We start from the raw sequence: 26,146 nt of genomic DNA, 5'->3' as shown, positions 1-26,146 counted from the left end.
GCCGTTCTGGGCAAGGTAAATGTTCCCGTTAATGTTGCCGTGGCCGCTCGGCGGTCGGGACCTCTGCGTCTCGCCGGAGCTCTCCTCTCCGGTGGAGGTGGACTCGTTTTCTCGATCGACCACGAGCTTCATCCGCTTCTTTCTTACCAGCTGGGGAGAAGAACATGGATCAGTTTCATTGGAGGTGGAAATGACACACTCCACAGTCCCAAAATATCACAAGAGAAGAAAGTGCCCGAGCCCTGATGAATTACGCAAAAGAAATCAATTAACTGTGGTTCAACATATTGTAGCAATTACTGCTAGCTATCTTTTCATCATTGGACCCATGATGGAAACATAAAAAGTCAAATTCTCCAGAAGTGATGTCGTGATTGCTAACCGCTCACCAGAGCGGTTTTCGTCTTTGATTGTGTTTGACTCTGATGAGGTATTGCGTGCCGTACCGATTCCAAGAATAAACCATGATGGTCAGCGTTGGCGCAATAATAAAGATCAAGAAGAGGTATAAATGCACACAGGGAGAGGATGAAAAAAAATAAGGACAGGAAAGTTGAAAGTTGCTTTTGTAGCAGTCAAGTGGCACAGGAGAAGTGAGCTTCAGTAGATGATGTTGGAGACGTTCAGAAGAAGAAAGCACCCATGTGTTCACTCCCATGCAGAGATCATTGGCGTTCTCTTACTTCACAGTTGGTGTTTTCTAGAAGGCCGTGAGGTCCTTCTCCGAGTCGGAATCGGCGTCTGACGTCACCTCAGTTTCTCCTTTACCGGCCTCTGAACCGGAGCCGCTAGCTGCGGATTTCTCTGTGGAGATGGCGTCTTCGTCCACCTCGGAAATGGGTGACAATCCTCCGTAGGTCTCTTCGGAAGTGCCGCTGATGCTTCTGATATCGGAGCTATACGGGGGAACGCTATAAGGGACGGACGGCCCGCCTCCGGACGCCACGCTGGATCTTCTGGAGGCGGCATCGTCGCTGATTTCACTGGCTGACTCGGACACCGACGCTTCTTCTTCGCTCTCCTCGGTGATTGTGCCCTCGGTCCGGTGCGTCAGGATGGACTTTCGGGAGTGCAGGCTGCCGCTGGTTGACCCGGAACCAGAGGAACTTCTCCTGCTCCTCAAGGAACTCTCCTCGGTCATCCGACTGCCTTTGGAGGACCCGCCGATGGAGTCTGAACCGGACATTTTTCTCTGGCCTGACCCTTTAGACCAAGAGCCTTCGCTGCCTGACCCTGATTCGGCCTCGCTGACTGTTCCTGTACCTGATTCAGACTCGCTGACTGTTCCGGTACCGGATTCTGCCTCGCTGAGCTCCTGGCCGGACTTCTCAGATGTTAATGTGCTTCCTGACGTTTTGGTTGATGACCTGACACTTGAAGCAGATACAGAGGCAGATTTGCCGGTGCTTGCACTTTGACTTCTTGGGCTTCCGCTAAGAGTCCTACTACCGCTTTCGCTCTGACTTTGACTGGCACTTGGGCTCACGCTACCGCTGCCACTAATCCGCCTACTCCCACTGGCACTGCTCACCTCAGTAGCTGATGATCTCATGGATGAGCGGGCAGTAGATCCACTGTCTTTGGTGCTTCCCGCAGTCTCTGACTCCTCATCTGATCCTGAGCCCTTCTCCGTTGCCGTCATTGTTCCTTTCTCTGAATCAGACGCTTTGATTGATTCTGACTCCGTGTCTTTCTCTGGTTCCGATTCTTGCTCCGATTCCGAGTCTTTCTCGGTTTCCGACTCTTGCTCCGATCCGGAGTCTTTCTCGGTTTCCGACTCTTTCTCTGTCCCTGACGGCTTCTCGGAGTCCGACTCTTTTTCTGATCCTGATTCTCTTTCAGTACCAGATTCTTTCTCACTGACCGATTCCTTTTCAGTTTCTTCGCTTTCAGATTTGCTTTCTTCTTCCGAATCCCCCGGGTCTCGATCGGGCTCTTCTTCCGAGTCCACGGTACTTTCGTTGGCGTCGTCCCGATCTAAATCCACTTTCAGATACTCCCTGTCCACGCTGCTTTTCTCAGACGACTCGTCATCTGAGTCTTTATCCTTGGCGCTCCCGCTCGTCCCTGCTTCTGGCTCACTTTCCGTGACACTAATGGACACTTTGGACTTCTTCTCTTCTTCGCTTGTCACTTGTGAGGCTTCTTCGTCCCTCTCGCTGCCAGTGACGCTCACGCTACTCTGCGACTTTCTCCGGGCTTGCAACTTCTTGCCGATGTTGATTTTCTTCAAAACTTTACTCAGCTGGCTGCGAGTGCTCGATTTGCTGTCGATGGGTCCCGCAGGCGCCGGCCCATCACTCAGACTCTCCAGACTGTCAATACGGCGTGCTGACATCAGTTTGGCGTAATCCTTATCTTTTTTCTTGGCGCCAAACATCTTGAACATTTTGGCTTTCTTCCATGGAGACGGGCCGGCAGCAGCCGCCGGCGCCTGCTCTCCTCTCCTGGCGGCTGCCAGGAGTTTGCTGAGTTTGATGACAGATTTGAGCTTCTTGGCGGCCTTGGAAGGCTCGGCTTGGGCTTCGGCTTCCGGTTCAGCCTCCTCGATTCCCTCGTCCGCCCTAAACGCGACCCTTTTGGGTGGACCTCGTCCCCTCACGCCGCCGCGTCCCCTTCCTCGGCCTCGTCCCTAAGACAACGATACTCGATTCGTCCTTTTGTGCTGATTACACGATAACGAGGCGCATCGTGGTTACTCATTCAATAATCAACCATCCAGGGCCAATACTTGACATTTTGATGATCACAAAGAGCATGAAATAGACATTTAAGGAGAGATATTACCTCAGGGCCATGCGGACTGTAGTAATAACCATCATCTTCCATAATCACCTCCCCATATTCATCATACATGGGCGCAATCAGCCTCCTTCTACTGCCATACTGAGGGAGGTCATACCTTGAAAAGAGGAAATTTTGCTTTTACTGTATTGGGAATCAAATCAATGACAAGACTGCAAACAAGTGGCAAAACGGTGTGCCGATAAAATAATGCCCAAGAGCACATTCAAAACTTTTTGTTCATATTTGGCCTTTTCTAGGAACGGTTTGGGGGATTTGTCATCTTAATGTCAGGAAAAGCGGAGACAGAAATCTGCTTTATCCTCGCAATGTACAAAACACGACCTTGGCAATGTGTCCATGAACAAATGTCACGCTCCTTAATTAGCAGGAAGTCAAATTCAACACATTGCAGGTAAGCCCCACCCACCGAATGTGTGGCAGTGACTCCAAGGATTCGGATCGCCGGATTAAAAAGCTTAAGCCGTTGAAGCGCACCGCAAATAAATACAGATCAAACGCAATCGAGTCACATTTATGATCACACTCATTAGGCGAAGCAAATTAGCCACGTTATTTCTTTCAGCGACGTGAAAGGCAGCACCAGAGGTGTAATTGAGACGCTAGCTAATCACAAAGCCACCATCGAGTTCCCACGAGCCCAACTCGAGGAGGCGTAATTAATGTGATGTTAAAATGAATGCTTACGGTCGCTTCCATTTGTAGCCAGCAAGTTGACGTACTCACCCTTGATCGTAATTATAATAGTCCTGGGCGTAGTACTCTTGGCCGGGATCGATGCCGGACTCCATTGAGAGCTCCTGTATTGGACAGGGAGAGAAATTCCTGAGTAGGATGAAGAGGAGCGGTACACAAGATGCAGACGGAGCAGATTGAGTTAAGGATGGGGAGGGGAGGGGCGGAGCGGAGCAGCGTTACTACCTCAGGTCTCAGAAGAGATGGTCTGAGGAGTTGCTGATGCTGCCAGTGATTAGTGCGGACCAAGAAGAAGACAAAGGAAGGAAGAGATCGCCAGGAGAGACACAAACAGGAGTTGAGAATGTTTCAAGTAGGAAGAGGAAGATCTCGCTTGTTATATGGAATGCTTTTGTTATAAAAAGAGAGATGGAAAAAGAAATACTGGAAATACTTCAATATTTGGGGTTTGACTGGGTTGAAATAAAAATGTGCTTCTTAACAAGAAAATGGCAGATCAGTAGAATCTGTAAATGTCTTGTTAAGATATTCCATCTTGCCGTTGCTCAAATTTTCCATCAAAGGCGGAGTAGATAAGAATAATTGGATGCTCACCTGTCTGCCGTAGCCTCGCCTCCTGTGTGCCGCAAAAAAAAAAAGACAAATAATGACTGAGTGAAAAAGACATTTTGCAGAAATAAAATGTTTGGTGGCGCATCTCTGTTCTGCTGACCACTGATGAAATTGTAGCTGCGTTTTCAAAATATCCAATTACGACGCTGCAATATTTTGAAATAAATGCCCCGGGCTCGTGTTATCACATTGGTATGGTTTCATTCGCCTCCTCCTTTATCTTTGTCAAAGAGGAGCAAAAAATGCAGCAGGGTAGATTGGAATTCAAGAAAAAAAAAAAAAAGCCATTCCTTGATAATCTCCAGGCAGATATTAAACGAGTGCAGCGATTCCAGGAGGGATGATAACTCAAACAAAGTTCATAAAAGTGTCCTTGGCTATCGCAGCATGCATATTACGCCACATCCTTTTCGACAGGCGGCAATGCGCTTTGTGTTTTGGACTAAAATGAAGCCTGTAAATCTTGAAATTCATCAAAAAGCTGCCTGGAGCAGCGATGCGAACGCGGCGCATTCATTGCGAGGCCAAACGGAGCCTTCCAAACCCGCAAGTCCAACTTGTCAACTGAATAATGACCATTTCACCGGCGTGCCGATATATGACCCGACAATGGGATTGGCTTGCACCTCCCGAGTGGAGATGAAGATGGAAGTGGGCTCTGATGGATGACCTGTTGGCTTTGCTGCCGGCTTCTTGCAAAAACAACAACAACAAAAAAAACGCTGCAACGGATTGCAAGGCTAGAACATTTATGCCTGACATGATAAAGTCGGACAGCTTCAACTGTCACCAATCGTGAAGTCTCCCTTATTTGTTACGAATGGCAGTATATGCCACGCCCCCTGTGGCAGACCGTCGCTGCCGACTCTGGAAGAGAACTTCCTTTTATCAACAGATTTTTTTTTCCCCTCACGTGTACTTTTCATCTATCCTGTTATTTACTCTGGCAAAACGGCCACAGCATGAAAACAGCAGTTTACGGCGGTGTCAGACTCGGAAATTAAAGCCCCGCCCCCTTCCCCCCCTCCAATAGTCGTGATGCAGGAAGGGAGAGAAAAGGTAAATGATCATGAGATTTGGATTAGACAGGACTATGTGTGGGAAGACCAAACGGGGAAGATGAATGGAACACATGGAGGGTGAAAGAGAGCAACAGAGAAAAGGGGAGGGGGCGAGAGGGGGGTAACTGTACTTGACAGTCTCACAGGCAGCGAGTGGCCCGGACTCGTCGCTCAGGGATTGATTGGTTCTGTAATTAGCCTTTTCATGTGTGCTGCACAGCATCAGAGTGACTACTTTATCAAGCTGGCAGGATCTCTGCAGACATGCCAATTGACAGAGTCTCCAGAGGTCACCTCATTCAGGATGAGCCCGCCGAGTGATTGGATCTGCAACCGCCACGCGAGGCTTTACCGAGGGCTTCTCTTGTGTGGATTTCTTTGGTCGGGGATTAAGCCTGGAAAATTCACTTTTCCAAACACCAAATATCACTGGGTTTAAATATCGATTCAGAAATGATAATTTGTCGTGTGTTTTTCCGAAGTGGCAACTGAAAGAACTTCACCCTCGCCTTTAATATTGCATCGCTGCTTAAAGGGCGAGAAAACTTCAGAGACATAACATATGGTGATTTATTGCATGTATTTTGAGGTACTTACCATCGGCACATGTTGAATATTTAAGAGTTCATATCCAAGAAATGTGCACGCCTTTGGGAAATGCGGCAGAGTTATTCGTAATTTCTGGATCTTTTGAAGAAATGGAATAATATTGCCTTCCGGCTAATTTTGGCTAGGCAGATGGAAACTGCATTCTCATCTGCAATCATAAGAATTATCCAGCTCTTGTTTTTATTGATTACGTTTGAAAAAAGGATTTAGCGACATATTTTTGGTTTAAAGAGCGAGGAATGAGTTTGTTCTCGTTTGGGTTCCTCTGATAGGGCAATGCAGAAGTCAAAGCTTGTAAGGTCACAGGCACAATATAAAACCAAGAAATTCTTGTCACGCTTTGATGAGTAATGCTAAGAACTACGGCACTTGCTTACTCAAAAACTGCAATTTGACCCAAAACAACTGGTATAAACTTTTATGGAGCAAAGCAGGCCTATAAAAAGCATCGTATGTGGCAAAGCTGAGTACACTTTCTTTGGCAGTGGCGTCTTTCAATAATAACATAGCGAGTAAAAAAAAAACCTCTGAGAAACCTACACAATCAAAAATATTGATGCAAGAGTCAAACAAAAATCTGAAAGAGAAGCAAAGAACAGGAAAACAAAGAGTGCAGATGTAAAATTCAAAACAATGTGAAGATGGAGTGAGAGAATCAGAAAACTGTGGTTTGAGAAGAAGCGGGTTCGCTGAGCTCGGCAACATCTGAGCCCTGAATCTCGGCCGCCACGTTTGGTTGACTTTCAGCGTAGTTCACGCTTGAGCAGCTTTGGAGCGAAGCTCTGCGAGAGGTAGGCTTTGGCGTGCTCTGCTCGGCGCTGAGATCAGAGTCTTGTTGTTTGTCAGCACCCGTCACGTGTACTTTCTTGTTAAACTTGGGCACCTTGCAATTTTTGTCCACTTGGCTATACAGGTTGGCAACAGATCTCTCTATGTCGGCGAGATTCTGGAGGTTTTTAAGGATCCCTTTGAGCTCCCGCTTCCCCGTTTCGGCCTGTGACGAGACGGTGGGCGAGCGGAGTTTGCGTTCCGAAACGGGTCGAAGTGAGGACACGGCTGGCAGAGATGTCGGGACGAACTGGACCACAGGGCTGATCTGGTTGATGGAAGGTGAGGGTGGGGGTGGGAGAGGCGGCGGTGGAGGTGGGGGGACAAGCTCTTTGTGAGTAGGAGGAGGAGAGGCCTGATTGGTACCGTTCGGTTTACGAACGTCAGGGGGTGAGGGTGTAAATGAAGGTGGGTCAGGGCTCGAGGACGTAGAGGGCGAGGGCGGGGACGGCGGACGGACTGGAATAGGAGGCGGCGGGATCTCGGGTGGGTCGGGTATGATCTCCACATGGATCTGACATGGCTCCACTGTCACGTAATTGGAGATGCTAGAGCTGAACCTCCTGAGGACAGGCGGAGTGGATCTCGGTTTAGACAGAGACCAAGACTCGTCTCCCTGAGTGACGATAATATTCGGGGGTACATCCAGGCCGAAGGTCGAAGGGTATTCCAGAATTGACAGGAGGTCATCCGAGGACAGCTCCGGCACATTGGTGCCGTCGTGGTCCCTGATGTGTATTGGGGAGGGCGAGCCTTGGCTGTTCTGCAGGAGGGCCTGCTGCTCAAACTGCCTGGCTTGCTCACGGACTGACATTTTGTTTTCTATGCTTCCACTCAGCGGTTGGCCGCCGCAACTGTCCGTACGTTGCCCGTGTCTCACAGCGGCTTGGAGGATCTGCAGTTCCCAGTCAGACGCGTCCATGAGCAATTGCCTCCGAGGCGCCTCGTCTGCCTCAGCGTGGATGCGGGCCGGCATTGTCCAGGCGCACCCCGACCATTCGGAATAAGGAGCAGAAAAGGAGAAACGGTTGTCGGTAGGGTGTTTGCGTCCGGTGTAGATGTCCGGACTGTCGAGGTGACAGTTGTCATCGTAGACGGGGTTGTGGGTGGTGAGCGGGTTGCGATCGGAGAGGAAGGTCACGTTGCTCTCCGACTTGGGCAGGTTGACCCGCGGAGCTCCGTTGCTGTGGGCTGCGAGGGCGCGACGGGCAAAGGCGCTAAGAATCCTTTGATGGTCGGCTTCCTCAATGACACACTTTTTAGCCCTGGTCCGGAGAGGGCGATGCAGAGGAAGAAGGAAAAAAAAAAAGACTTGAAAACAATTGACAGTGATGTTTTCAGAGAGGGAAGGAGGAAGGAAAAGGTAAATGTTTGATTTGTTGGGCGGCTAGAAAAGACTAAGTGGCGAATCACAAAGCAATTAGAACCAGAAGGATTACGAGGATCAGTAACGTATCAAAAGTTGCCACTGTAGTAGATCATCAAAATTGGCATCACTTGAATGATGCGGTGTCATTACCCAAAACACTGCAAGGTGCGAGGAGAACGAGATGAAGCGGAGTTTCGAGGAGAATCGTTTGGATACGTGGGATAAAAGGATTTCCCTTCGGGTCCACGTTTGAAAAAAGGTCACGCTAATCAAAAGCATACCTGGAAGCTAGCAGCTACAAGGAGGAGGTTTGGGGAATTTTTGATGTGGAGATTACTTACTGCAGTCTGAATCCAGATAGTAAAAGACACCATGGCAAGGACAGAAAACAGACAAATGGTAAGACGACTGAGGGTGAGTCAAGATGTCGTATGTTGATGTTAGGTGCCGCATGAGCTAACACAAAGGTGATGTTGCCTCCGGGCCAGCGGTGACAGTTGACGGTACTGCTTAAAATGTCGTAGCGGACCCAAAGTGGAATCGTGCTGCGTGAGGCTTTTTCACATTCTGTGGCTGAACAACAGACAGCTACGCAGTACCACCACCAATCCTGACAACTCCCAAGAATCTTCACTTGTCCAAAAGTTTGCATCCCTGGGAGTCCAGCAAAACCAAGCAGAGAGCTGGCAAACTAGCTAACAAACGGAGCGTAGGAGGAACACCAAAACAAAACCCTCAAACAACAAACCTGACTGCCAGCAAATTTGGATGAACCTTCACCGCTTACTCTTGCTAATATTATACGCTCGGAAAAACACACACATCTAACAGCTGTTTTTAAAAAACTCAAGATGTTAAAAAGATAAAACTTGTGGTGGCGTACCATATGTTTCAGTCAGCTAGCTAGATATCGTCAGTCAATGCATGAAATTAATTTAGCTAGAAAGATAGCTAGCTATAGCATAGATAGCTTGTTTTGAGTGAGCATGACTCCAGGAGGGAGTGTTGGTGGTTATATTTACTCCTAGTTTAAAAATGGAGGTCAAGGGTGACTCACATGCTGCTATCCCCGAGCTCTTCGTAAAGGTTGGCCCCGCTGGTGGGTGCTGCCTTGCCTCCCGGCGGCAATGCCATTTGAATTCTGGCCGTTTTGGCGCACTCCGCCTGTCGCCTATGAAAAACACATTTGAGCATATTTAATATAAGCAGATTGTGTGGGTATGAACACTAATTAGGTGCCTCAGAAACATTTGTTGTAAATTTATATATTTAAAATTTAAATATTTATATATATTTATGTATATTTAAATGTATATATTTATTTAAATATTCATATATATTCATGTATATTTAAATTAACAAAAGCAACTTGACAATCATAAATGGAAATCACTTACTCTTTGAACCTGATGTTGAGGAAGATGGGAAGAGCGGAGCGAGAGGACAAGACAGGGAGGGGGACAAAACAAATGTTAGATATATATATCCTGTCATGATTTTTATCAGTCTCGCTTAAATTCAAAAACGTTAACAGGCAACTGTTGTTTTCTTTCAAGCATGACTAAAATACGTAAAAGCTCCAAAACGTAGCCAGCTTCTGAGCACCCAAAAAAAAATCATCCGATATTTTCTTTGTGAATTGCACATTTAAGTGAGCCACACTGTTGTGTATCTGCGTGGGGTGGACATGATTAAGTGGCGTGACGAGGCGGCACGACCGTCACGACCGACTGTAGGTATTTGTTACAAACGAGCGCTAATTAATTTGCTTTCCCAAAGCACCGGCGTGGAAATGAGGCCGGTGGAGTGCGTAGTCAGCATGTACAATGACAAGAAGAAAAAAAAATGGAGCAAGAAGGGCTGATGTTGTTCCTATATGTGATCCGGCAGAAACGTTGTACTCACTGCTTATACGTAACCATGACGATGAGGATGGCAGGGATGCAGCAGAGGATGATGATGATGGCGAGAGCGAGGAGGGCGCCTTCGGTGTAGCCCACGGCTTGGGCAGCTTTCTTCACGCTTGCCACGATGTCCGGCGAGCGGATCTCCAGGATTCGGCCGCCCTCGCCCAGGTAAGGCTGAAATTCCTTGTTGATATCCAAAACATTCCCGTCCAGAAATCTACAATGGAGCGCAAGCGGGAGTTTAAAGTGACACATTTGACATTTTGCACACAATCTCCCAAAAAAGCAAATTCAATACTGTCCCCAACTGTCAAACGAAGGACCTGTTTTTCCCCGATAGAGAAGAAAAAAAAAAAAGTAAACACTTTTTTATGCGTCACTCGGCGAGAATGCAAACGTGGTCAACAAAATGCGTAATCACACTCCGCCAGACACACGCTGGGAACATGCACTCTCCAAGAAGAACAAGTGAAATCTATTGCTGGTTTATGTCCAAGTCCTTGAAACCATTGTGGCTCCGCTGTGTGTCGTAGCGTGAGGAGGAAAATAACGTTTGCAATATTTTTTGTGGGGCTATATTGTAGGCATGAAATGCAACAAATAACAGTCATTAGCGGTGAGAAAAATCGTTTGGAGAGTGCTGCATCAATGTGACATTTGAACAACAACTAAAAAAAAGGGAATTCTTTCTCGGTGCTTGTTCTGCTGGGACAATTTGAGAAACCAGACAAAGAACTTGAATAGAAATAAATAATTTGATATATATTGTTTGTACCAGAATAGAACTCAATTACTTTTTAATTGTCACCCTTTAATTGTCTATAAAATGACTCAAGACAGCGCCAAAGCACTACATGGAGCTCCTCAATGCCATCAACATAGTTTGGATTTTTAGAAAAAATGACAACAAATCAGATGTCAATTACCCTCATTGAATGGTGACCGAAGATCAAGTGGGCCAAAATCTAAATGCACAAAAAAAAAAAATCTTACTTGAAGAGCTCTTGGCGTGAAATGGCTCTGTTTGTGAGCGGGTCGATGGCGTACACCATCAGGTCCGACTTGCTGTAGTCCTCCAGCTCAAAGCCGTCGCCATGGCGACGTGGCCCGATGGCCTCCACTATCACCTTAGCGCCGGGGATCTGGTCCTGGATGTAACCCTCCAGGATACTGAAATTGCCACAACGCCATCACAAAGGTCATCAAACTCACATCAGCTTCGGAATCGATTCAACAAATCTGGCAACGACCGGGCTGCGATTTGGCCGCCGATTATTCTCTTCAGCCTTTTGCCGACGTTGACAAACAACGTGAGCGGTCGTGCTGCAACTAATATTGTTTCCCCCTTCAGACAAGTGCATCTCAACATTTGCGAGCGTTTGAAAATCAACAATGACCACCAATTTGCCTTTCAAATAGCCTCATTAGGTCAAAACAAGCGAGTCTCTGGAGGTGCAAAAGGATGTTACGCCAAATCGCGATCATTAATTAATTTGGATGGGGGACAGAAGAGCCTGTATTATACACTCAAATGCTGCAAGACCTTTGCTCGACTGATTGATATTTATTTAAGAGCCCAAGAAGAGTATTCATTCGGCGAGTCGCTGTTAGTATGAGTCATTTTTTTTCCCAGTGAGAAATTTATACGCCGAATTAGGCGCCACCTTAAAACTAATAGAGATCATATACTGTTGGAGAGGGTGCAATTATTATTTTTTTTGGGCTATTCAAACAAGGAAAACAATTAACTGGAAGTCACACTGGAGGCCGAGCAAATGTGGAAAATAAAATACTGATTGAATAGGGACGGATGTGATGCAGCTGGTGAAATGTCGTCGCCAACCCTTTCACGGCTTTTATTACACAGTAAATTATCTTTTCGTAAAACTCAAGTAAACACAATCATGTCATTAGCTTGATTTTAATTTGCTGTCATTACTAGAGGCACTTTGGATTAACTCTAAAATAGAACCACGTGACGTCGGCTGGGGGGAGTTGAGCTATTTTCAAAACATTCAGAATGACATTATTCCATTGGATTAAAAATTGAATATTCATTTTAATCGTAGTTGATGGGGGAGAAAAAAATTAGTTAAATGCGCATTCCCTTACCTTATGATTTGGTCCTTATTCTCTTCAACCAAAGTGGGCGGGACGGTTGACACGATAACTTGCATGTCCAAAGCGTTGACCACAGACACCTGCAGACCCACCAAAAGAGATGATGGACTCAAAAAAGTTCTTCTCATGCATCCTGCTTGTAGTAATGCGGTGCAGTTGACTGACATGACAACCCGTCCACCATGTTCCCTGCCTCGCTCCCAAAAGTTAACTCTGGCAACCCTAATGAGAACAAGCCCTACATAGAAAATGAATCATGGAGTAAACCCCATTCTGATGCAACAGCAAAAAAAAAAAGAATAATCCCACTTATTGCACTGAGAAAACCCTCAATGAATAACTAATAATGCTGTAAAGAAATCGCCGTTCTCCTGTTCAATTTCCAAGTGGTGTGCCTCGCTCTCTTTCCCACCGTCCGTCTTGTTAGCTTGATGCGATGTGCCAGACCCGAATAAAAAAAGTATGTCCGGGGGAAGCGTAGCGCCGAACTGGGGCAAAAGAAGAATTTGTGAAATTATGGAGGAAAACTGCACATGGGGTTTGAATGAGAAAAAAAAAAAGTCGTGCACAGAATTCCAGAATTGTATAAAAGAGGGAAAAATAGCCAGTATGTCAAAGTCAATAGCAATTAATAGAAAAAGCTTTCAATTTGTTGCTAAGTGAAAGTCCACAATCCTTCACGAGACTTACCACCACGTCAGCGTTGCTGCTCAGACCTTCGCCGTAGTCGTCGGTGGCGATCACCTCGAAGCTGAAGTACGACCGGCGCATGTTTCGAAACATGATGGCCGACTTGATGACGCCGGTGTACGCCTCGATGACGAAGCTGTCTTGGCCCTCCGCCGTCGGTGGGATGATGAGACGGTAAGCCATGGCGCTGAAGTTCCCCGTGTCCTGATCGGTAGCCTTAAATAAATAAAATAATATGTAAATATACAATAGATGCATAATAAATAAATAAATAAAATTCAGGGTGTCGTCAGGTCAATAAAAATGCACTTTGTGTCTTCAAGGGTCATTAACTTCTTTATCCTCCCTTTTCACATCCCATTACCTGTACTTGGAAAAGTTTTCTAATGAGGTAAAAAGTTCAATTCTTGGAAAGCATTCATTCTGGAGAAAATTGATTGGAATTGGCGAGGCCAAAGAGTCTCTCGGAACGAATTGCATTCGATTTATGCGGGCCCGCTAATTCAATGAGCGGAAGAGTTGCGAGTGCAGCGGCTCCGAATATTAATTGCTCCGTGTCATACCAAGATGTCTTCATCGAGAAGGTTATGCTGGAATAAATAAACCTAAAATAATTAACAAATTTAACTTCAAGCCCTTTCAAACAAAAACGAAGTGCGCATTCAAGTGATGAGGGGAGATAATTGCTTTTTTTTTTTTTCCCGCGCAGATATGAAGGCGACGGAAGAAGAATCGGAGCTGCAGGCACTTCTCGCGTTATCTCCATCTCGCGTAGTTCCACCTGGCCGCTGCAGATTGTTCTTCTTGTAATAAATGACACGCAAGCCTCATGATTAAATTCTCCTCATGCTTTTTTTTTTTCCCGCCGGACATTTCACTATTAAAAAAGAAAAAAATTAAATAAAAGAATTAAAAGTGTCTTCTAAAGAAGCTTGTCATTCACAGCCAGCCTTCACTCCATTAAGCCAGTCCATCGAGTAAATGTGATGGAAAGTGAAAGTGGAGGAAAAACCTCAGAGGCACAAATTCAGAGCGGCGACCGAGCTCAAACACAGGCATCAATTCTCGGGCTGTGTCGCAAGTGACACTGATAAATAGCAGCAATCTCTTCCCCAGCCGCTATTGACGGAAAAGGGGAAGGAACGAGGGGACCTCACGGAAGGCCGCAGACGTGCCGATGATGGCAACTGAGGAAAGAATACCAATCGGCAAGATGCACTTTGCAAATTTGACTCATGGGAGATTTAATTATCCAAAACGCTCAGTAAGCTGCGGTGAGTTGTGGTTCTTCGCAGAGGATAAAGAATATATGTTCTAATGCAGGGTGTCATTCACGTACGTCATTCACTACCAGTGACGGCTAAAGATTTATTTGAACTGGGCTGGAAGCGAATTGGTGAATTTGAAGGTTTATACACATGGTTGAACTCACAAACGGGGAAAGCGGATATTTTTCCTCACCACTATCTTGAGAACGGAACTGAAGATCTTGGTGTCCTCGGTCACGCCGCCTATGTAGAGCTTCCTGGTGAAGACGGGATGGTGGTCGTTCTCATCGTGCACCTCCAGGAACACCTTGGCCGTGTTGGCTGCGACAAAACGATTAGCGTTCAATTGGAAGTTTTTTTGACAGTTCTTCAGGAAAAACTGAGATTCAAATCAAGAAACTCCGAAATGCGTAGCAGACATGCTAACCGCTAGGCTTTTTGGGTCAGGTCATAACCAGTTCAAGTGGTTCCTAACTTTTGATTCTACCAATTTGTCTTCCGTCAAGACGACATGACACTTGGGTTTTCTCGCTTCCTCACCGTCGAGCGCTGGCAGCTGAATAAACACGTCCATCAAGATAATCACAACCGCCGTTGATCAAACATCCATGATTTGAAATGAAAATGGCCGTGCCACTATCATTTCGTCACGGTCGTCAGCCGGACCGCAACTTGAAAACTCGGAATCGTTTTCCGTGTCACGCGGAAGGCATCTCATTACCGAGAACATTGCATGCAGTTGGCTTCGTAAACTTTTTGATCAGAAAAAAACTTCCTCATTATTTTGGCGTATTGAAGCAGTTCCGCATCTTTTTTCTCAATTGTGTCAGCTTGTGTGGCAATTTGGACATTCTCTTGTTAAAAACGGAAGTGATTGTACATTCCGTGGTAATTTTCATCTGTATTTCTTAAGCAAACTATTTCTAAAGTCATTAAAAAGATCGGTGACATGCTTTCATTTTAGTTGGATTGTTCCTAACGACACGGGCGCCAGGAGCTCCTTTGGTTTCATCCGACGGGCGGCATTAGAGTCAATAATGAGGCCGACTTGCTTTGATCAATGACGATATTAGACAGGCAGAAACGCAGAGCGGAGCCGGGCTCTCCTATTGCCCCCAATAAGCCGATCGGGAAATCAACAATTGAAATTCTCCAAGCAAACAGTCTCGGTGAACTCGGCATAAATGATGATGAAATATTATGAGGCGAGTCGGTGTGAAATGCTAATCAATCACGGGGAACTTTGCACTAGCTCAAACTTTCTGCTAGCCATCATTAAAAAAAAAAAATGCGATGAACGGAAATAATTATTTGAAGGTTAGCCCAAATCAAGTCTCAAATAACCTTTTCCCAGTTGTATTATATTATATTATACATTTTATGTTTATTTAGTTATTTATTATTTTATTATATCATATTAAATTATATGCATTACATAATTGTGTACAAATGTGTAAAATAGCAAATAACCTTTTCCCAGTTATATTATATTATATTATATTATATTATATTATATTATATTATATTATATTTTATATATTTTATGTTTATTTAGTTGTTTATTATTTTATTATACCATATTAAATTATATGCATTACATAATTGTGTACAAATGTGTAAAATAGCAAAAGCAGTCTGTTAGGGGGAAAAAAAAACCACCGTCATATCCCATTTGTCATCTTCTGGCATGCAAAGGTGTAAAGTCACGTTGCATCGGAGAACACGGAGCGCCACGGGGATTTGGACGCACGGCGACCGCTCATCAGATTACAGCCGTAAAAGCTGCGAGACAGAGAGCAAGGACCCTCGGGGATGCGTATGAAGGCCTCTCACTTTTGCTCTGGCTCTCTCGTCTTCGACAATTTCCAACCTGCCCTCGCCAGGATTCGGTCTGGGGACGATGCACCGTTTCGTTTTTCCCTGTATTGAGCCGAAAAACGACTTAATTGAATCCAGCAGTGCCTCGAGTATGACGAGCATGTTGACACGCCTCTTGAAATTCTACTTTCAGTCGGGTCTAAGCGAGTTATTTCGGTTCTCTCCGTGTTCGTTGACAGACAAGAAGAGTCACTCGTTTGAATCATCTCACTAAAAGGGGGCACAGAGGAAAAAAACATCTCGTTTCAACTCACAAGGAGAAAGACGTCTGATCATGATTGTATTAATATGGCCGTTTGATGGTGCCTTGCCAAAAGAGGACGAAATGTCAGCCAACATATCTCGATGGCGAAAAGCCTTTAACTTTGACTCTTGTCAGATGAGAGACGAGCGAACGGATCACGCGGCTGGAACGCCCGCGATTAGCATTTGAGAGACACGACATACGCTAGGTCATCGATAATTCATCGGCGAAACGTTTGTTCGCAACGTTTGGTTCGTTAGAAGCTTTCCTCGGGAAACAGCCGTTAAGAGTTCGACGTTCGAAGGTAAAGTCAACGTTGACAATTGACGGGAAGGAAGTAAACAAGCCAGACGAGGAGTCAAAATTCACAATTTGAATGCCGAGCCGAGCTTCCAAATTCTAAATGAGCCAATATGTATGCATAGTGGGTGAGCAAATGCAGCCGGCTGACAAGTGATCATAAAAGCTGCTTTTCAAGAGTCGATGAGAAAAAAAAAAAAAAAAGAAGTTGTGTCAAATATGTGATTTGTCTGCCTAAACTGGTTAGCTTGAAGCAAACGGAAACAGAACAGGTAATCATGCCGGAGAGTCTATCCGTCAGCCGTCATTTGCATTTGTGTAAGGCGCGATGCCATTTGATCAAATTTGGCAGGTTAGCGCAAAAAAAAAAAAAAATAGATTGCGCTGCCACGTAATTGGGAATATCCACGTAGAATTCCAATTTTAATGTGAGAAAATAAGAAAATGTCCACCGGATGTTACCGTTAAGCAAACTTTCCTTTCCTATTTTGGTTCAATTGCTCTCGGCTGTTTTTTTTTTTTTTTTTTTTTGAGCAAATAATTAATTTAGCTCCTCTGCGATTGGTGTGACTGCAACGTGAGCTTCCCACGCAAATCGCCGAGGGGCGAGCTGTCGCTTGTCACTGGCGATCAAAAGATGTCACATGACACGCGTGAGCGACTTATTGTTAGACTGCTGAACTTCTGCACTTGCCGTAGCGGTTTGACAATTTGATTCGTTTCATATGTCACAAATATTTCTAGAACGATTGTTGTCCTAATAACATAACTGCCTGAGGTTTTTTTTTAGCTTCTCGAAGGTTGGATCAAATCAGGCTTAATTAGTTTTATTGCTTCACAAAATCACAATTAAGATCTCAAGTGTATCCAACTTCTTTTACTTACTTTTGGAAGGCACACGCAAGTTGGACATGACAACCAGCAGCGAGTCGGCCTGCACCCTCAAGACGTAGCTGGTCACGTTTTCGTAGTCTAGCGGCTTTGCGGTCGAGATGACGCCCGTTTTGTTATCCACACGGAAGTGACCTGCGAGCAAACAAAAAAGCGGCGGGGGTGTGAGATCGACTGGAACGGACAACAACAAAACCGGGCAAGAAAAAAAAACAAAAGGGAGGAAAAACGAAAGTGTAATGTGATGAAAATAGCTACTTCATTCATTCTGCCTTCTCATACTCACTGCAAAAAAAAAACCAGCGCGGTAAATTTGCACCTGCCGGGTCGTCTGCTCTCTCAGGGACTAATTAAGCGGCGCCGATTTTGCCAACGAGTGTGACAAGCAAGTGCTGCGGGTTTGCAAACATGTCACCGCTGTCTGTTCCACCCCGGGCCGGAGAAAGGACAAACAATCCTGCAACGCATCTGCAACTTACTGAGTCGCCACCATCTGCTACTTGGATGCGGTTTAATATTTCATAGAAAATTCGAAATGAATGTGTAATGCCTTCCCGTTACAAAAGGCTCTCCGTGCCTTTGACTTTGTCATTCAAACAGTCGGCTGGGCTTGAGTGACAACGCAGGAAAGAAAATGACGTCCATCTTTTATGGCAAAGCACGTTATTTTTTTACTGGCGGCCCACGCCTCAGCCATTAGAGACTGTTCGCTTGTCATCGTGTTGTCAACTTACTCGACAGTGGCCCGCAGGCAAGGGGGGGGGGGCAGGTGGGGCGAGCATTGATGCATTTTTTACGAGACCAAAAGAGTGCCTTGGAAATTGTTTCAAATTGTCAATAAAAATCACAACATCATAAAATAATAATAGATAATATGAATAAAATAATAGATAATACTAAAAAATTATAATAACAAATAATAAAATGGGTTATTTTTCAAGGCAACAAACCTCGAATAAATATTTTTTGTTTTTCTGTTTGGAAAACTGCCTTTCCTGCATTTCTCACCCAATAAGAGTTTAAAGAAGTTGCATGTTTTTTTTTACAGTATTGTCAATTATAATTTTACAACTGTCAACCCACTAAAAGCTGAGCCAAGTATCTGCTGACATGATATCAGGAGGAACTTGAATTTCAAATGCCCCCGGTGTGCACTGAAAATACAGATCAAGCGACTTCTCACTAACTTTCTTTCAAGCTTTTCCGTGGCGTGTTCTCGCTTTGTGGCCACACCGGCACCGAGGTATTTGAAACCAAATGTTTATGCGTCTATTGTCACGAGCTGTTTGCGAGCAAAGACGGCGCCGATGGAAATATACCTAAATCATTTCCTGCCACGATGGAGTAGTAGATGGTCTGGTTGATAGCGGCGGCGAGAATGGTCCCCAATGGCGTACCCACCGGCGCCAGCTCGCTAACGGGCGGGAACCTGCGAAGAGACGTCAACGGCAAGATGAATTAGGAGAAGACTTCGGGGATCGATGATGCCTTGAAAAGAAGAAAAAGATTTCAGTCTTGATTCATGGAGGAGAGGTTTCAAAAAGCATCAAAGATTACGCTTGGCACAAACATAACTTTGGCAATTTCATCTTTCTTGGAAGTATTTTGAGTAAACAAGAAGTAATATGTAAAAAAATAAAGTTTGACGAAATGTGTTCTATTTTATCCCTCAATAAAACTTTTTGTTATGGTAACTTTAAAGTATGATGCTTTACTATGATCTTATGCACTCCGTGTATTTATTGAAAAAAAAAAAATATATATAATTAATATTATTTACAGTATTCTGTATCTATTTTATAACTTGTTTGTATATTATTTAATATTTTCCAAACTGTGTTTTTTGAGTGAAATATGCCTTAAATTTCTTTTCTTTTTTTTTAAATAAGAGCAACAACAGTACAATAATTGATGATACAGAGGTTTCCTCTTACCGGTAATACATAAATGAGCATTAGTTTCTTTTTAAAGTACATAAGAGACTTTGGGGGAAACATAAATTATTGTTCAGTTATTGCAACAAAAGCACTTTGAGTTTGCATATGGAGCTGGCTGCTGGTTCTCTCCAAGGAGATGCAGCCTGAGATAAAAATAAATAAATAAAATAGCATGGAGCAGATGCAGCTATAAAAGGCAGTTCAGGTGGGATGTTTAGGAGGAAGGTTTGGATGAACGGATGAAAAAATATCCCCCAGCCAGCAAACGCTAATTACACCTTTTTCAACATTTATCAGGGCTAACTCCCAGATGATCGTCCCAGTGTGAAGGAAATCTAAAACTGGCTTGAATGTTAATCACACTGATGGCACAAATTCAGCTGAGAATGGACCTGCTTCATCATGAGCAACATACGGGAAGGTCTTCCTCCCGTTTGCATTGCCGAAAATATATGGCTGACATGACATGCCTTTCTTCTTGATGAAATGGAACATGAAGGTTGGTTTGGGGGGAGGGGGGTCCATTAATCTGACTACTGTCATATCCAGAAGACAGAATTAATTAAAACAACATCTTGCCGTAGTCTGTAGATAAGATCGGCAGACCAAACAGGACACCCCATAGCGCAGATAAGTTAGCCATAGTGGGTATTAGCTTAGCTTCCTTGTCACATCTTTTATGAACTGTTACATTAATTTCTTTACAACATACATATTTTAAGATTACAAAGTAGCTTTTTGTTAGAATAAAGTTTCCGCCATTGGTGGACCAGCCAGGTTACCTCCTAACACAGATTAGCACAGTTAGCGGGTATTTTAGCTTCCTTGTCACATCTTGTATTGAATGTAAGTTTACTTTTGTACAACTGCAACATATTTTCTGGATATGAAAGTAACTTTTAGTATAATTTTTAACAATTTTAGTGTTTTGTCCAATATAGTACAGTATAACATTAGTTATAAGACAGTTTGAGGACAACAATTAGCGCTTAGCATCTGATTTACATTATTTATGTTTAACACCGTAGAAAGAGTTAGAGAGGGAAGGCAGACGTATATAGAAAATGTGATAATTTGAATTTAATACATCAAAATGATTTTGATCAGTCAAGCAATTGAAATTGTGAGGGCACATTTAATCACAGTCATGCCTAGGCTTATTTCTAACGTCATCTCATCACGTCAAGGCAACATTCATAAAGCGTCTACCATCATCACGGGAGATGGTGTCACCGCTTCCTGTCCCTGGACGCCAACCCAAGCGGCAATTACTCAGCGACAAGGCCCGACGGTGCAACGAGCGGGAAATGGAAGTCATTTATATTAGCCAAACAGCACATTATTCACATGCCAATAGCGGTGCAATACGTTCTGCCCGCACATCAATATCAGTCATTTGCCAGCACGGGGTGATCCAAACTGTCTGCTGTATGATTCTTCTGGGCCTTTCGCATTATTCACTGCCGTGTCCTTGCAGGGGGTTTGCTTCTCCGAGTCTGCAGGATGGATAGATTGTTTTCCAACTTTTGTGATGACTTTCTTTTTGTTATGAAAAGCTGGTATACACACCTTGCCAACTGTCTAAAAGATGACGTTTTGTACTTGGCTGAGCACCACAGAAAAATTATTTACTTTTTTTAACACCTGTGGGTTTTTTTTCTGTACACTGTATTCTTTTTAGTTGGAAATTGGTTTTCAGGGAAGCCTTGCATAAATGCCCAAGCTGTAAAATAATCAGCCCTGAACGCAAACTCGAGATCACTCATTCATTCAGCATCATGTGTTAGTTAAATCTGGAAACACGAGACATTGTGTGCCAGGACAAAAGAGTTTTCAGATGTCTCTGTTATTGTTTGGTCAAAAAATAAAGAACACGTGCAAAACACTTGGGTTGTCGCACAAAACTATCTTTTGTGACCCCCGCTACTATTTTTGCAAAAACACAAATATTGGTGTGATTGGATCACTAACCGACAAATAATCAGAAAACAAACTGGTCAATTTCACACGACAATTGGACAGACACCCGGGACGTGCTACTGTTAACAATCCAAAAGTCTATTTTCCACATTATGTGGCATCTAAAACTTCTAACGCATCGTTTAAATAACAGAATCGAAATGAGCGGTTGAGATGAGAAGACACAAATCAGCGGCACGACGAGGTGTCAGAGTGGCGAGACGACATGATGGGCTGGAATCAGCACTCGAGGCACACACGGCGGCGGCATGGCCGCCATCGGTGTCTATTTATGGCACCTGTAATTTGTGTGTGGTGAGCGGCAACAATCATCGTTGTGTTTGATTACACACCTCTGCGGCTAAAAGTCGAGCCTGGCCATTAGCTGAGTCATCAGGAGAAGAGAGAAAAAAAACCCTCCTTTTTAAAAGCTTTAGTTATATGTTTGTACTTATTGCTTTTGATTGAGCCGATAATGAATGTGATTTGAAGTCGGGAGCCGAATCGATACAAGAAAATATAAAACTTGCTTGTTCTACTTTTAATTCCGCGTGTGATTTTAAGCCACAGTAGTGAAGAAGTAAATTTCCTTCAATGCTTATTGTGTTTTAAACTCAAGTCCGAGCATCTTCGGACAAATTATGCAGAGTGTCGCAGGCGCTCACTCTCCATCCGTCTTTGACAAAGCAGCGTGGCGGCGAGGTGACAATTAAATCGTTTTTGGTGGCTGCTACCTGATTGATCGGCGTTAAAAATAACCGTGTTCGGTAAAGTGCACTGGGGATTCGCTTGAGGAGAGCGCGAGTCTCGCTCAAATGTCTCACAGCATTTCTAAGACGCTATACTCTCCTGCGTCATGTTTTTGAAAGCAGTCAAATTGGGTAAAAGCAGGGAGCTTCAACAAAGGCCGAGATTAGATGGGCAGCCGCCGTGCTCGCTTTAGATTGCTTGGCTGGGGGAGCTGATGACAAACGTGTTCCCAGAATTTCTCGGCGGGAAGCGTTCTCATCATTGCGGAAACACAATATAATCTCCAGAGCGAGGGGTGCTGACCAAATGACACTTTCTTACCCCATTTGCTCTTCTTTGACAGGATATGAGAAGCGTATAGCGAGCCTTGGTGTGCTACCACGGCAAAGCCGTTATCGCGTCCTGACAAAGTCGTTCTAAGCTGCTGAGAAATACCAATAGGTCCAGGTGTAGAGATTAAGCTAAAGATGTTACATATGTGACAACGGGGGGGATGAAAAAATCATTTGCTGTTGCAGGACAGAAAGCGGGCTGATGTAGACTCGTATGGAGAGTGGAGTTTTACCGTCACGAAAATAGTGACACAAAAAAACTGGAATTCATTCTTGCAAGGTTTAAATATTTCCTCAGCAGCAATGCACTGAAGCGCAAAGGAAGAAGAATTTTTTTTTTATTATTAATGTTCAAGGCCTCAACATTGTATTGACAGAACGCTGCTCATAATTAATCTTTAACTGAGAAAAAAAAATTACAGGAAATTGTTCGGATGAATTTACCACTTTAAAAACAACAAAAGAAGAATATGTAACCCTGAAAACTCATACATTTGGTAAGTCATAATAATAGTGTAATACCATTAAATTAAATCAAAATGAGTTGTTTTTGATCTGGTGGGGCACTTCCCAATGTGCCCCTTAACCACTAAACCTGAGTTACGACTGCAATTCCAAAGGCAGACTTCAATATAATTATCCTAGACCAAAGTTAGTTTTCATTGCTTTCATTTTCAAATGAGTAAAAATAAAAAGAAGCCACACATACACACCCACCCACTTATTATGTACAGGGAGGGGTAAGACATGTCAACAGGAGGCAGCAGAGAGTCCCGGTGTCAACGCGACATGTCACGAGAAGCGCGGGCGGCACACAGGTGTCAGCCAGCGCGGCCGCCCCAGGCCCGATGGCGGCGTGACGCTTACGAGACGAGGCAGAGGCGTATAAACTTCGGGGGGATGGGAGGGGGGGGGGGGGGTAGTGAGCGTTACAGAGTGTCAAGCCTCCACATCATTGTGCACGTATGGCCTCGCTAATGTGATCCGCCGCGTTGAAGTCATTACGGCAAGAAGCAGCCGATTTCAACGACTGTCGAGCTGCATCGGCGCTAAAGGGTTTGTTGTTATGGCAGCCTGCTACGGTGTCATCGCGTTTATTCGGAGAACGAGGGAAAAAAAAAAGATTCCAGCTCATTCAATCATAACTGACAGCAGAAAGTCATGGAGGAGAAGGTGGGAGGCATGTTTGCACAGCGCCTGCACTCTACTACATCTTTGTGATTCCTACAAGAATGTATTTTTTATAGGGAATAACATGAAAATAATTTACGAGAAAGCAATATAGGTTCCTTTGGGAGTTTCATGCATTCTGGGGTCGTGCTCAGAGTGCACGTATCTGAAACCCCGGCAAAAATGTGTTTTTTAATGAGAACAATAGCACTGTAATGTTCTTTGTAAAAACACAGAATGACATATTAGTATTTTTTTGCTTCAATTTAACATTGTGCTGCTCCTTGTGAAGTACACATCTTCACCAGCTGGGGGCAGTACAGCACAGCTTTCGAGAGCCACAGCAATGTTAATCATTCTACGCTGACGATAAAGAATGTCTGGGTATATTATCTATAAACATGTGCTACTCAATAATAAATATTTTACATGGAGGATATACATAATACAAAACGTTCCTAGCACAGTTCCATGGCAGCAGAATGCCAGAGTGACACGAAAGCTACAATTTGCATTTACACGCGATTCATGATGAGGACGCATAATGCCACAGGAGCGGCGTGAAGCTAACGACGTTACATAAACACTATTATACCAAACAATGAATCCCTATATTACCTTTTGAGTCAGACCTCTATGGCACGGAGGGGTGTTAATGCAATGATCATGTTTTGTATTAGGAAGAATAGGACTAGCGGGATGTTTGAAATCGACGAGTAGTCATGGTGTTTTTCTTCATTTGTATTCCCCCGATAGAGGCTTTTAGCAAAACGACTATGGAAAGCTTGTTAGAGCATTTATTCAATATCAGTTCAAGGTCCGTGTGTGTCCTCACAAGTGAGACAGTTCAGCACATGAGTAGAATGACGAGGGTACACTCGTAGTTTGGTCCAGGAGGCTACTCGGGCATGACACATGCATGCTAATTGGCTCGAGTCTTGTTGTTAGCGTAGCGCGTTTGTTTTCGAGTAAGCTTTGACAGTAGTGGTGGCAAGAAAATCGTTATAGTTAAGACACATCCACGCACTGGATTTTCTTACGCGTGAGTGGCCCTTAAAGTGAATATCAAGGAAAACAAATAAATGGCTTTATAGCGCCCACGCTACTAATATCTACGCTACATGCACCTCAATTAGCACATTGACCTTTAAAAAAAAAAAAAAAAAAGAACTGGTGGAGTGTTGGCGCTAATAAAATATTACACTCAATTATGTAGTAATTTCTCATGGCTGGAGGGCAAACTGTGGGGGCGGGGCACAAAGGGGGGGGGGTAGATGATTGAGACTGTGATTGACAGCTGGAAAAAGCCAATCCAAACAAGCAGCACCCATTTATTTATTTTAATTGTATATATATTTGTGGAACTCTGTCAGAAGCGGCAAAAATAATTTCGACTTTGTTCTCAGCGTGATGTCGATTCAGTACGTGGCTCTTAATTACCATGCACATTAATTTAACTTCATAAAAGATTTTTTAGCATAATGGCAAGAAAAGAGAAGCTGCAAAAGCAGACAAAAAGGAACATTATTAATTTTGGCCATCTATGCCCTTTTTTTTTGGCTTGAGAACCTGCCGCCACACATGATTCATTCCGGCCTCCCAAATACATAAAAAGAAGAAGAATGAACATAATTAGAGGAAAATGTAATAATCTTATATATTGATATGTGGGAGTTAGGAGATGAATAATAGAGTAGGTGTGCATAAAATCAATTGGGAATATGATTCTATCACCTTCTCTATCGTATAAATTACTTATTATAATAAAATATTATTAATTGCCTCTTTGGGTCAGTCAAATGAAGATAAATGCGTTACCTCCACAAAACTTGGATGACATCTATGGTAGCAAACGGAAATGAGTTTTGCTATGTTGTTATAATCCTAGCTATGCATATTTTAGCACAGAATTTGGAATAATTTATGACTTCTTAGCTGATTTTATTGTGATGAATATTAGTGCAAAAAAAGGTTGCAATTTTGCTGCATGTGCACGAAAAGCAACATACGTCAGCTTTTTTAAGGGGGCATAATCTGGAAAATGGACTTTTTAAATGATTGGATTGGATATGAATGGTTGGAGTTCTGGAACATGTAAATCTTTGGACAGCATAGAAGAGAAGCAGAGGGGAAATGAAGGGAGAAATTTGATCAAAATGTAAAAACTGAAAATACATCCCACAAAGAAATCATAATGATTATTCTGTCATACTACACATTCTCTATGGAAAAGTAATCAAGGTATCTGCAGGTTTGAGACAGACTAATTGACGACTTTTCTAAATCGTTTTTTAAGAGCATATCGATCATATTTAACTGCCCTCAATCACTAAATGTGGCCAGTAGGCTATAAAACAAGTTTCAATTAGTCCGCAATCATCATAAAAATGTTTTCAAAGTTTTTTCAAAAGTAGTTTATTGGCTCTGACAGGTTTAAGACTCTTGAACAACGGACCTAACAAGTCTGGTTATTTAGCTGAGGAAAGTAAAGTGTTCAATGAGAACATTTTGGAAAAATACCTTTGCATTGCATGACTTGCATCACTGCACATCCAGTTTGTTAAAATATTTTATTCATATATTACGCAACAACCAGCTTGTCATAAATCTCTTAAGTTAAGTTTTTCTAGTTAGCAACAAGCTAATGTTAGTTGTGCTAACGTCATTTCATGAGCTTATAGTTTTGTTGTAACCGCTGTCTAAAACACAAAGACAAATT

General features: G+C 43.7%; 2 protein-coding genes across 3 annotated transcripts in view; both read right to left on the bottom strand.

Annotated features, from left to right (window-relative positions):
- The window catches only part of LOC148392982 (protocadherin-15-like), a 109,489-nt gene continuing 83,343 nt past the window's right edge, over positions 1–26,146 (bottom strand). The window contains exons 27-41 of one of the 2 annotated variants that reach the window (XM_088384908.1): positions 18,599–18,708; positions 17,274–17,414; positions 14,160–14,287; positions 12,699–12,914; positions 12,000–12,088; positions 10,881–11,057; positions 9,886–10,104; positions 9,378–9,386; positions 9,038–9,151; positions 4,096–4,117; positions 3,727–3,765; positions 3,532–3,605; positions 2,788–2,902; positions 684–2,632; positions 1–150 (exon numbers count right to left, since the gene is read on the bottom strand). In XM_088384908.1, coding sequence (XP_088241034.1) covers positions 701–2,632; positions 2,788–2,902; positions 3,532–3,605; positions 3,727–3,765; positions 4,096–4,117; positions 9,038–9,151; positions 9,378–9,386; positions 9,886–10,104; positions 10,881–11,057; positions 12,000–12,088; positions 12,699–12,914; positions 14,160–14,287; positions 17,274–17,414; positions 18,599–18,708 — 3,385 coding nt within the window. In that variant the 3' untranslated portion in view covers positions 1–150; positions 684–700. Of the gene's footprint in view, positions 151–683; positions 2,633–2,787; positions 2,903–3,531; positions 3,606–3,726; positions 3,766–4,095; positions 4,118–9,037; positions 9,152–9,377; positions 9,387–9,881; positions 10,105–10,880; positions 11,058–11,999; positions 12,089–12,698; positions 12,915–14,159; positions 14,288–17,273; positions 17,415–18,598; positions 18,709–26,146 lie in introns of those variants that run through there. The other variant, XM_088384907.1, reaches the window with a different exon arrangement.
- LOC148392984 (protocadherin-15-like) lies at positions 6,187–8,354 on the bottom strand. The gene is made up of 3 exons (XM_088384576.1): positions 8,322–8,354; positions 8,262–8,275; positions 6,187–7,876 (listed from the first exon to the last, which is right to left on the bottom strand). The coding sequence occupies exons 1-3, from the start codon at positions 8,352–8,354 to the stop codon at positions 6,439–6,441; spliced, it is 1,485 nt and encodes a 494-aa protein (XP_088240702.1). The 3' UTR covers positions 6,187–6,438.

Source organism: Syngnathus floridae, chromosome 9, assembly GCF_059516105.1.
Source record: "Syngnathus floridae isolate MCC-2025c chromosome 9, RoL_Sflo_1.0, whole genome shotgun sequence".
NCBI lineage: Eukaryota > Metazoa > Chordata > Actinopteri > Syngnathiformes > Syngnathidae > Syngnathus > Syngnathus floridae.
The sequence above is the reverse complement of the archived record's forward strand: the minus strand, read 5'-3'. Positions and strand labels throughout refer to the sequence as shown.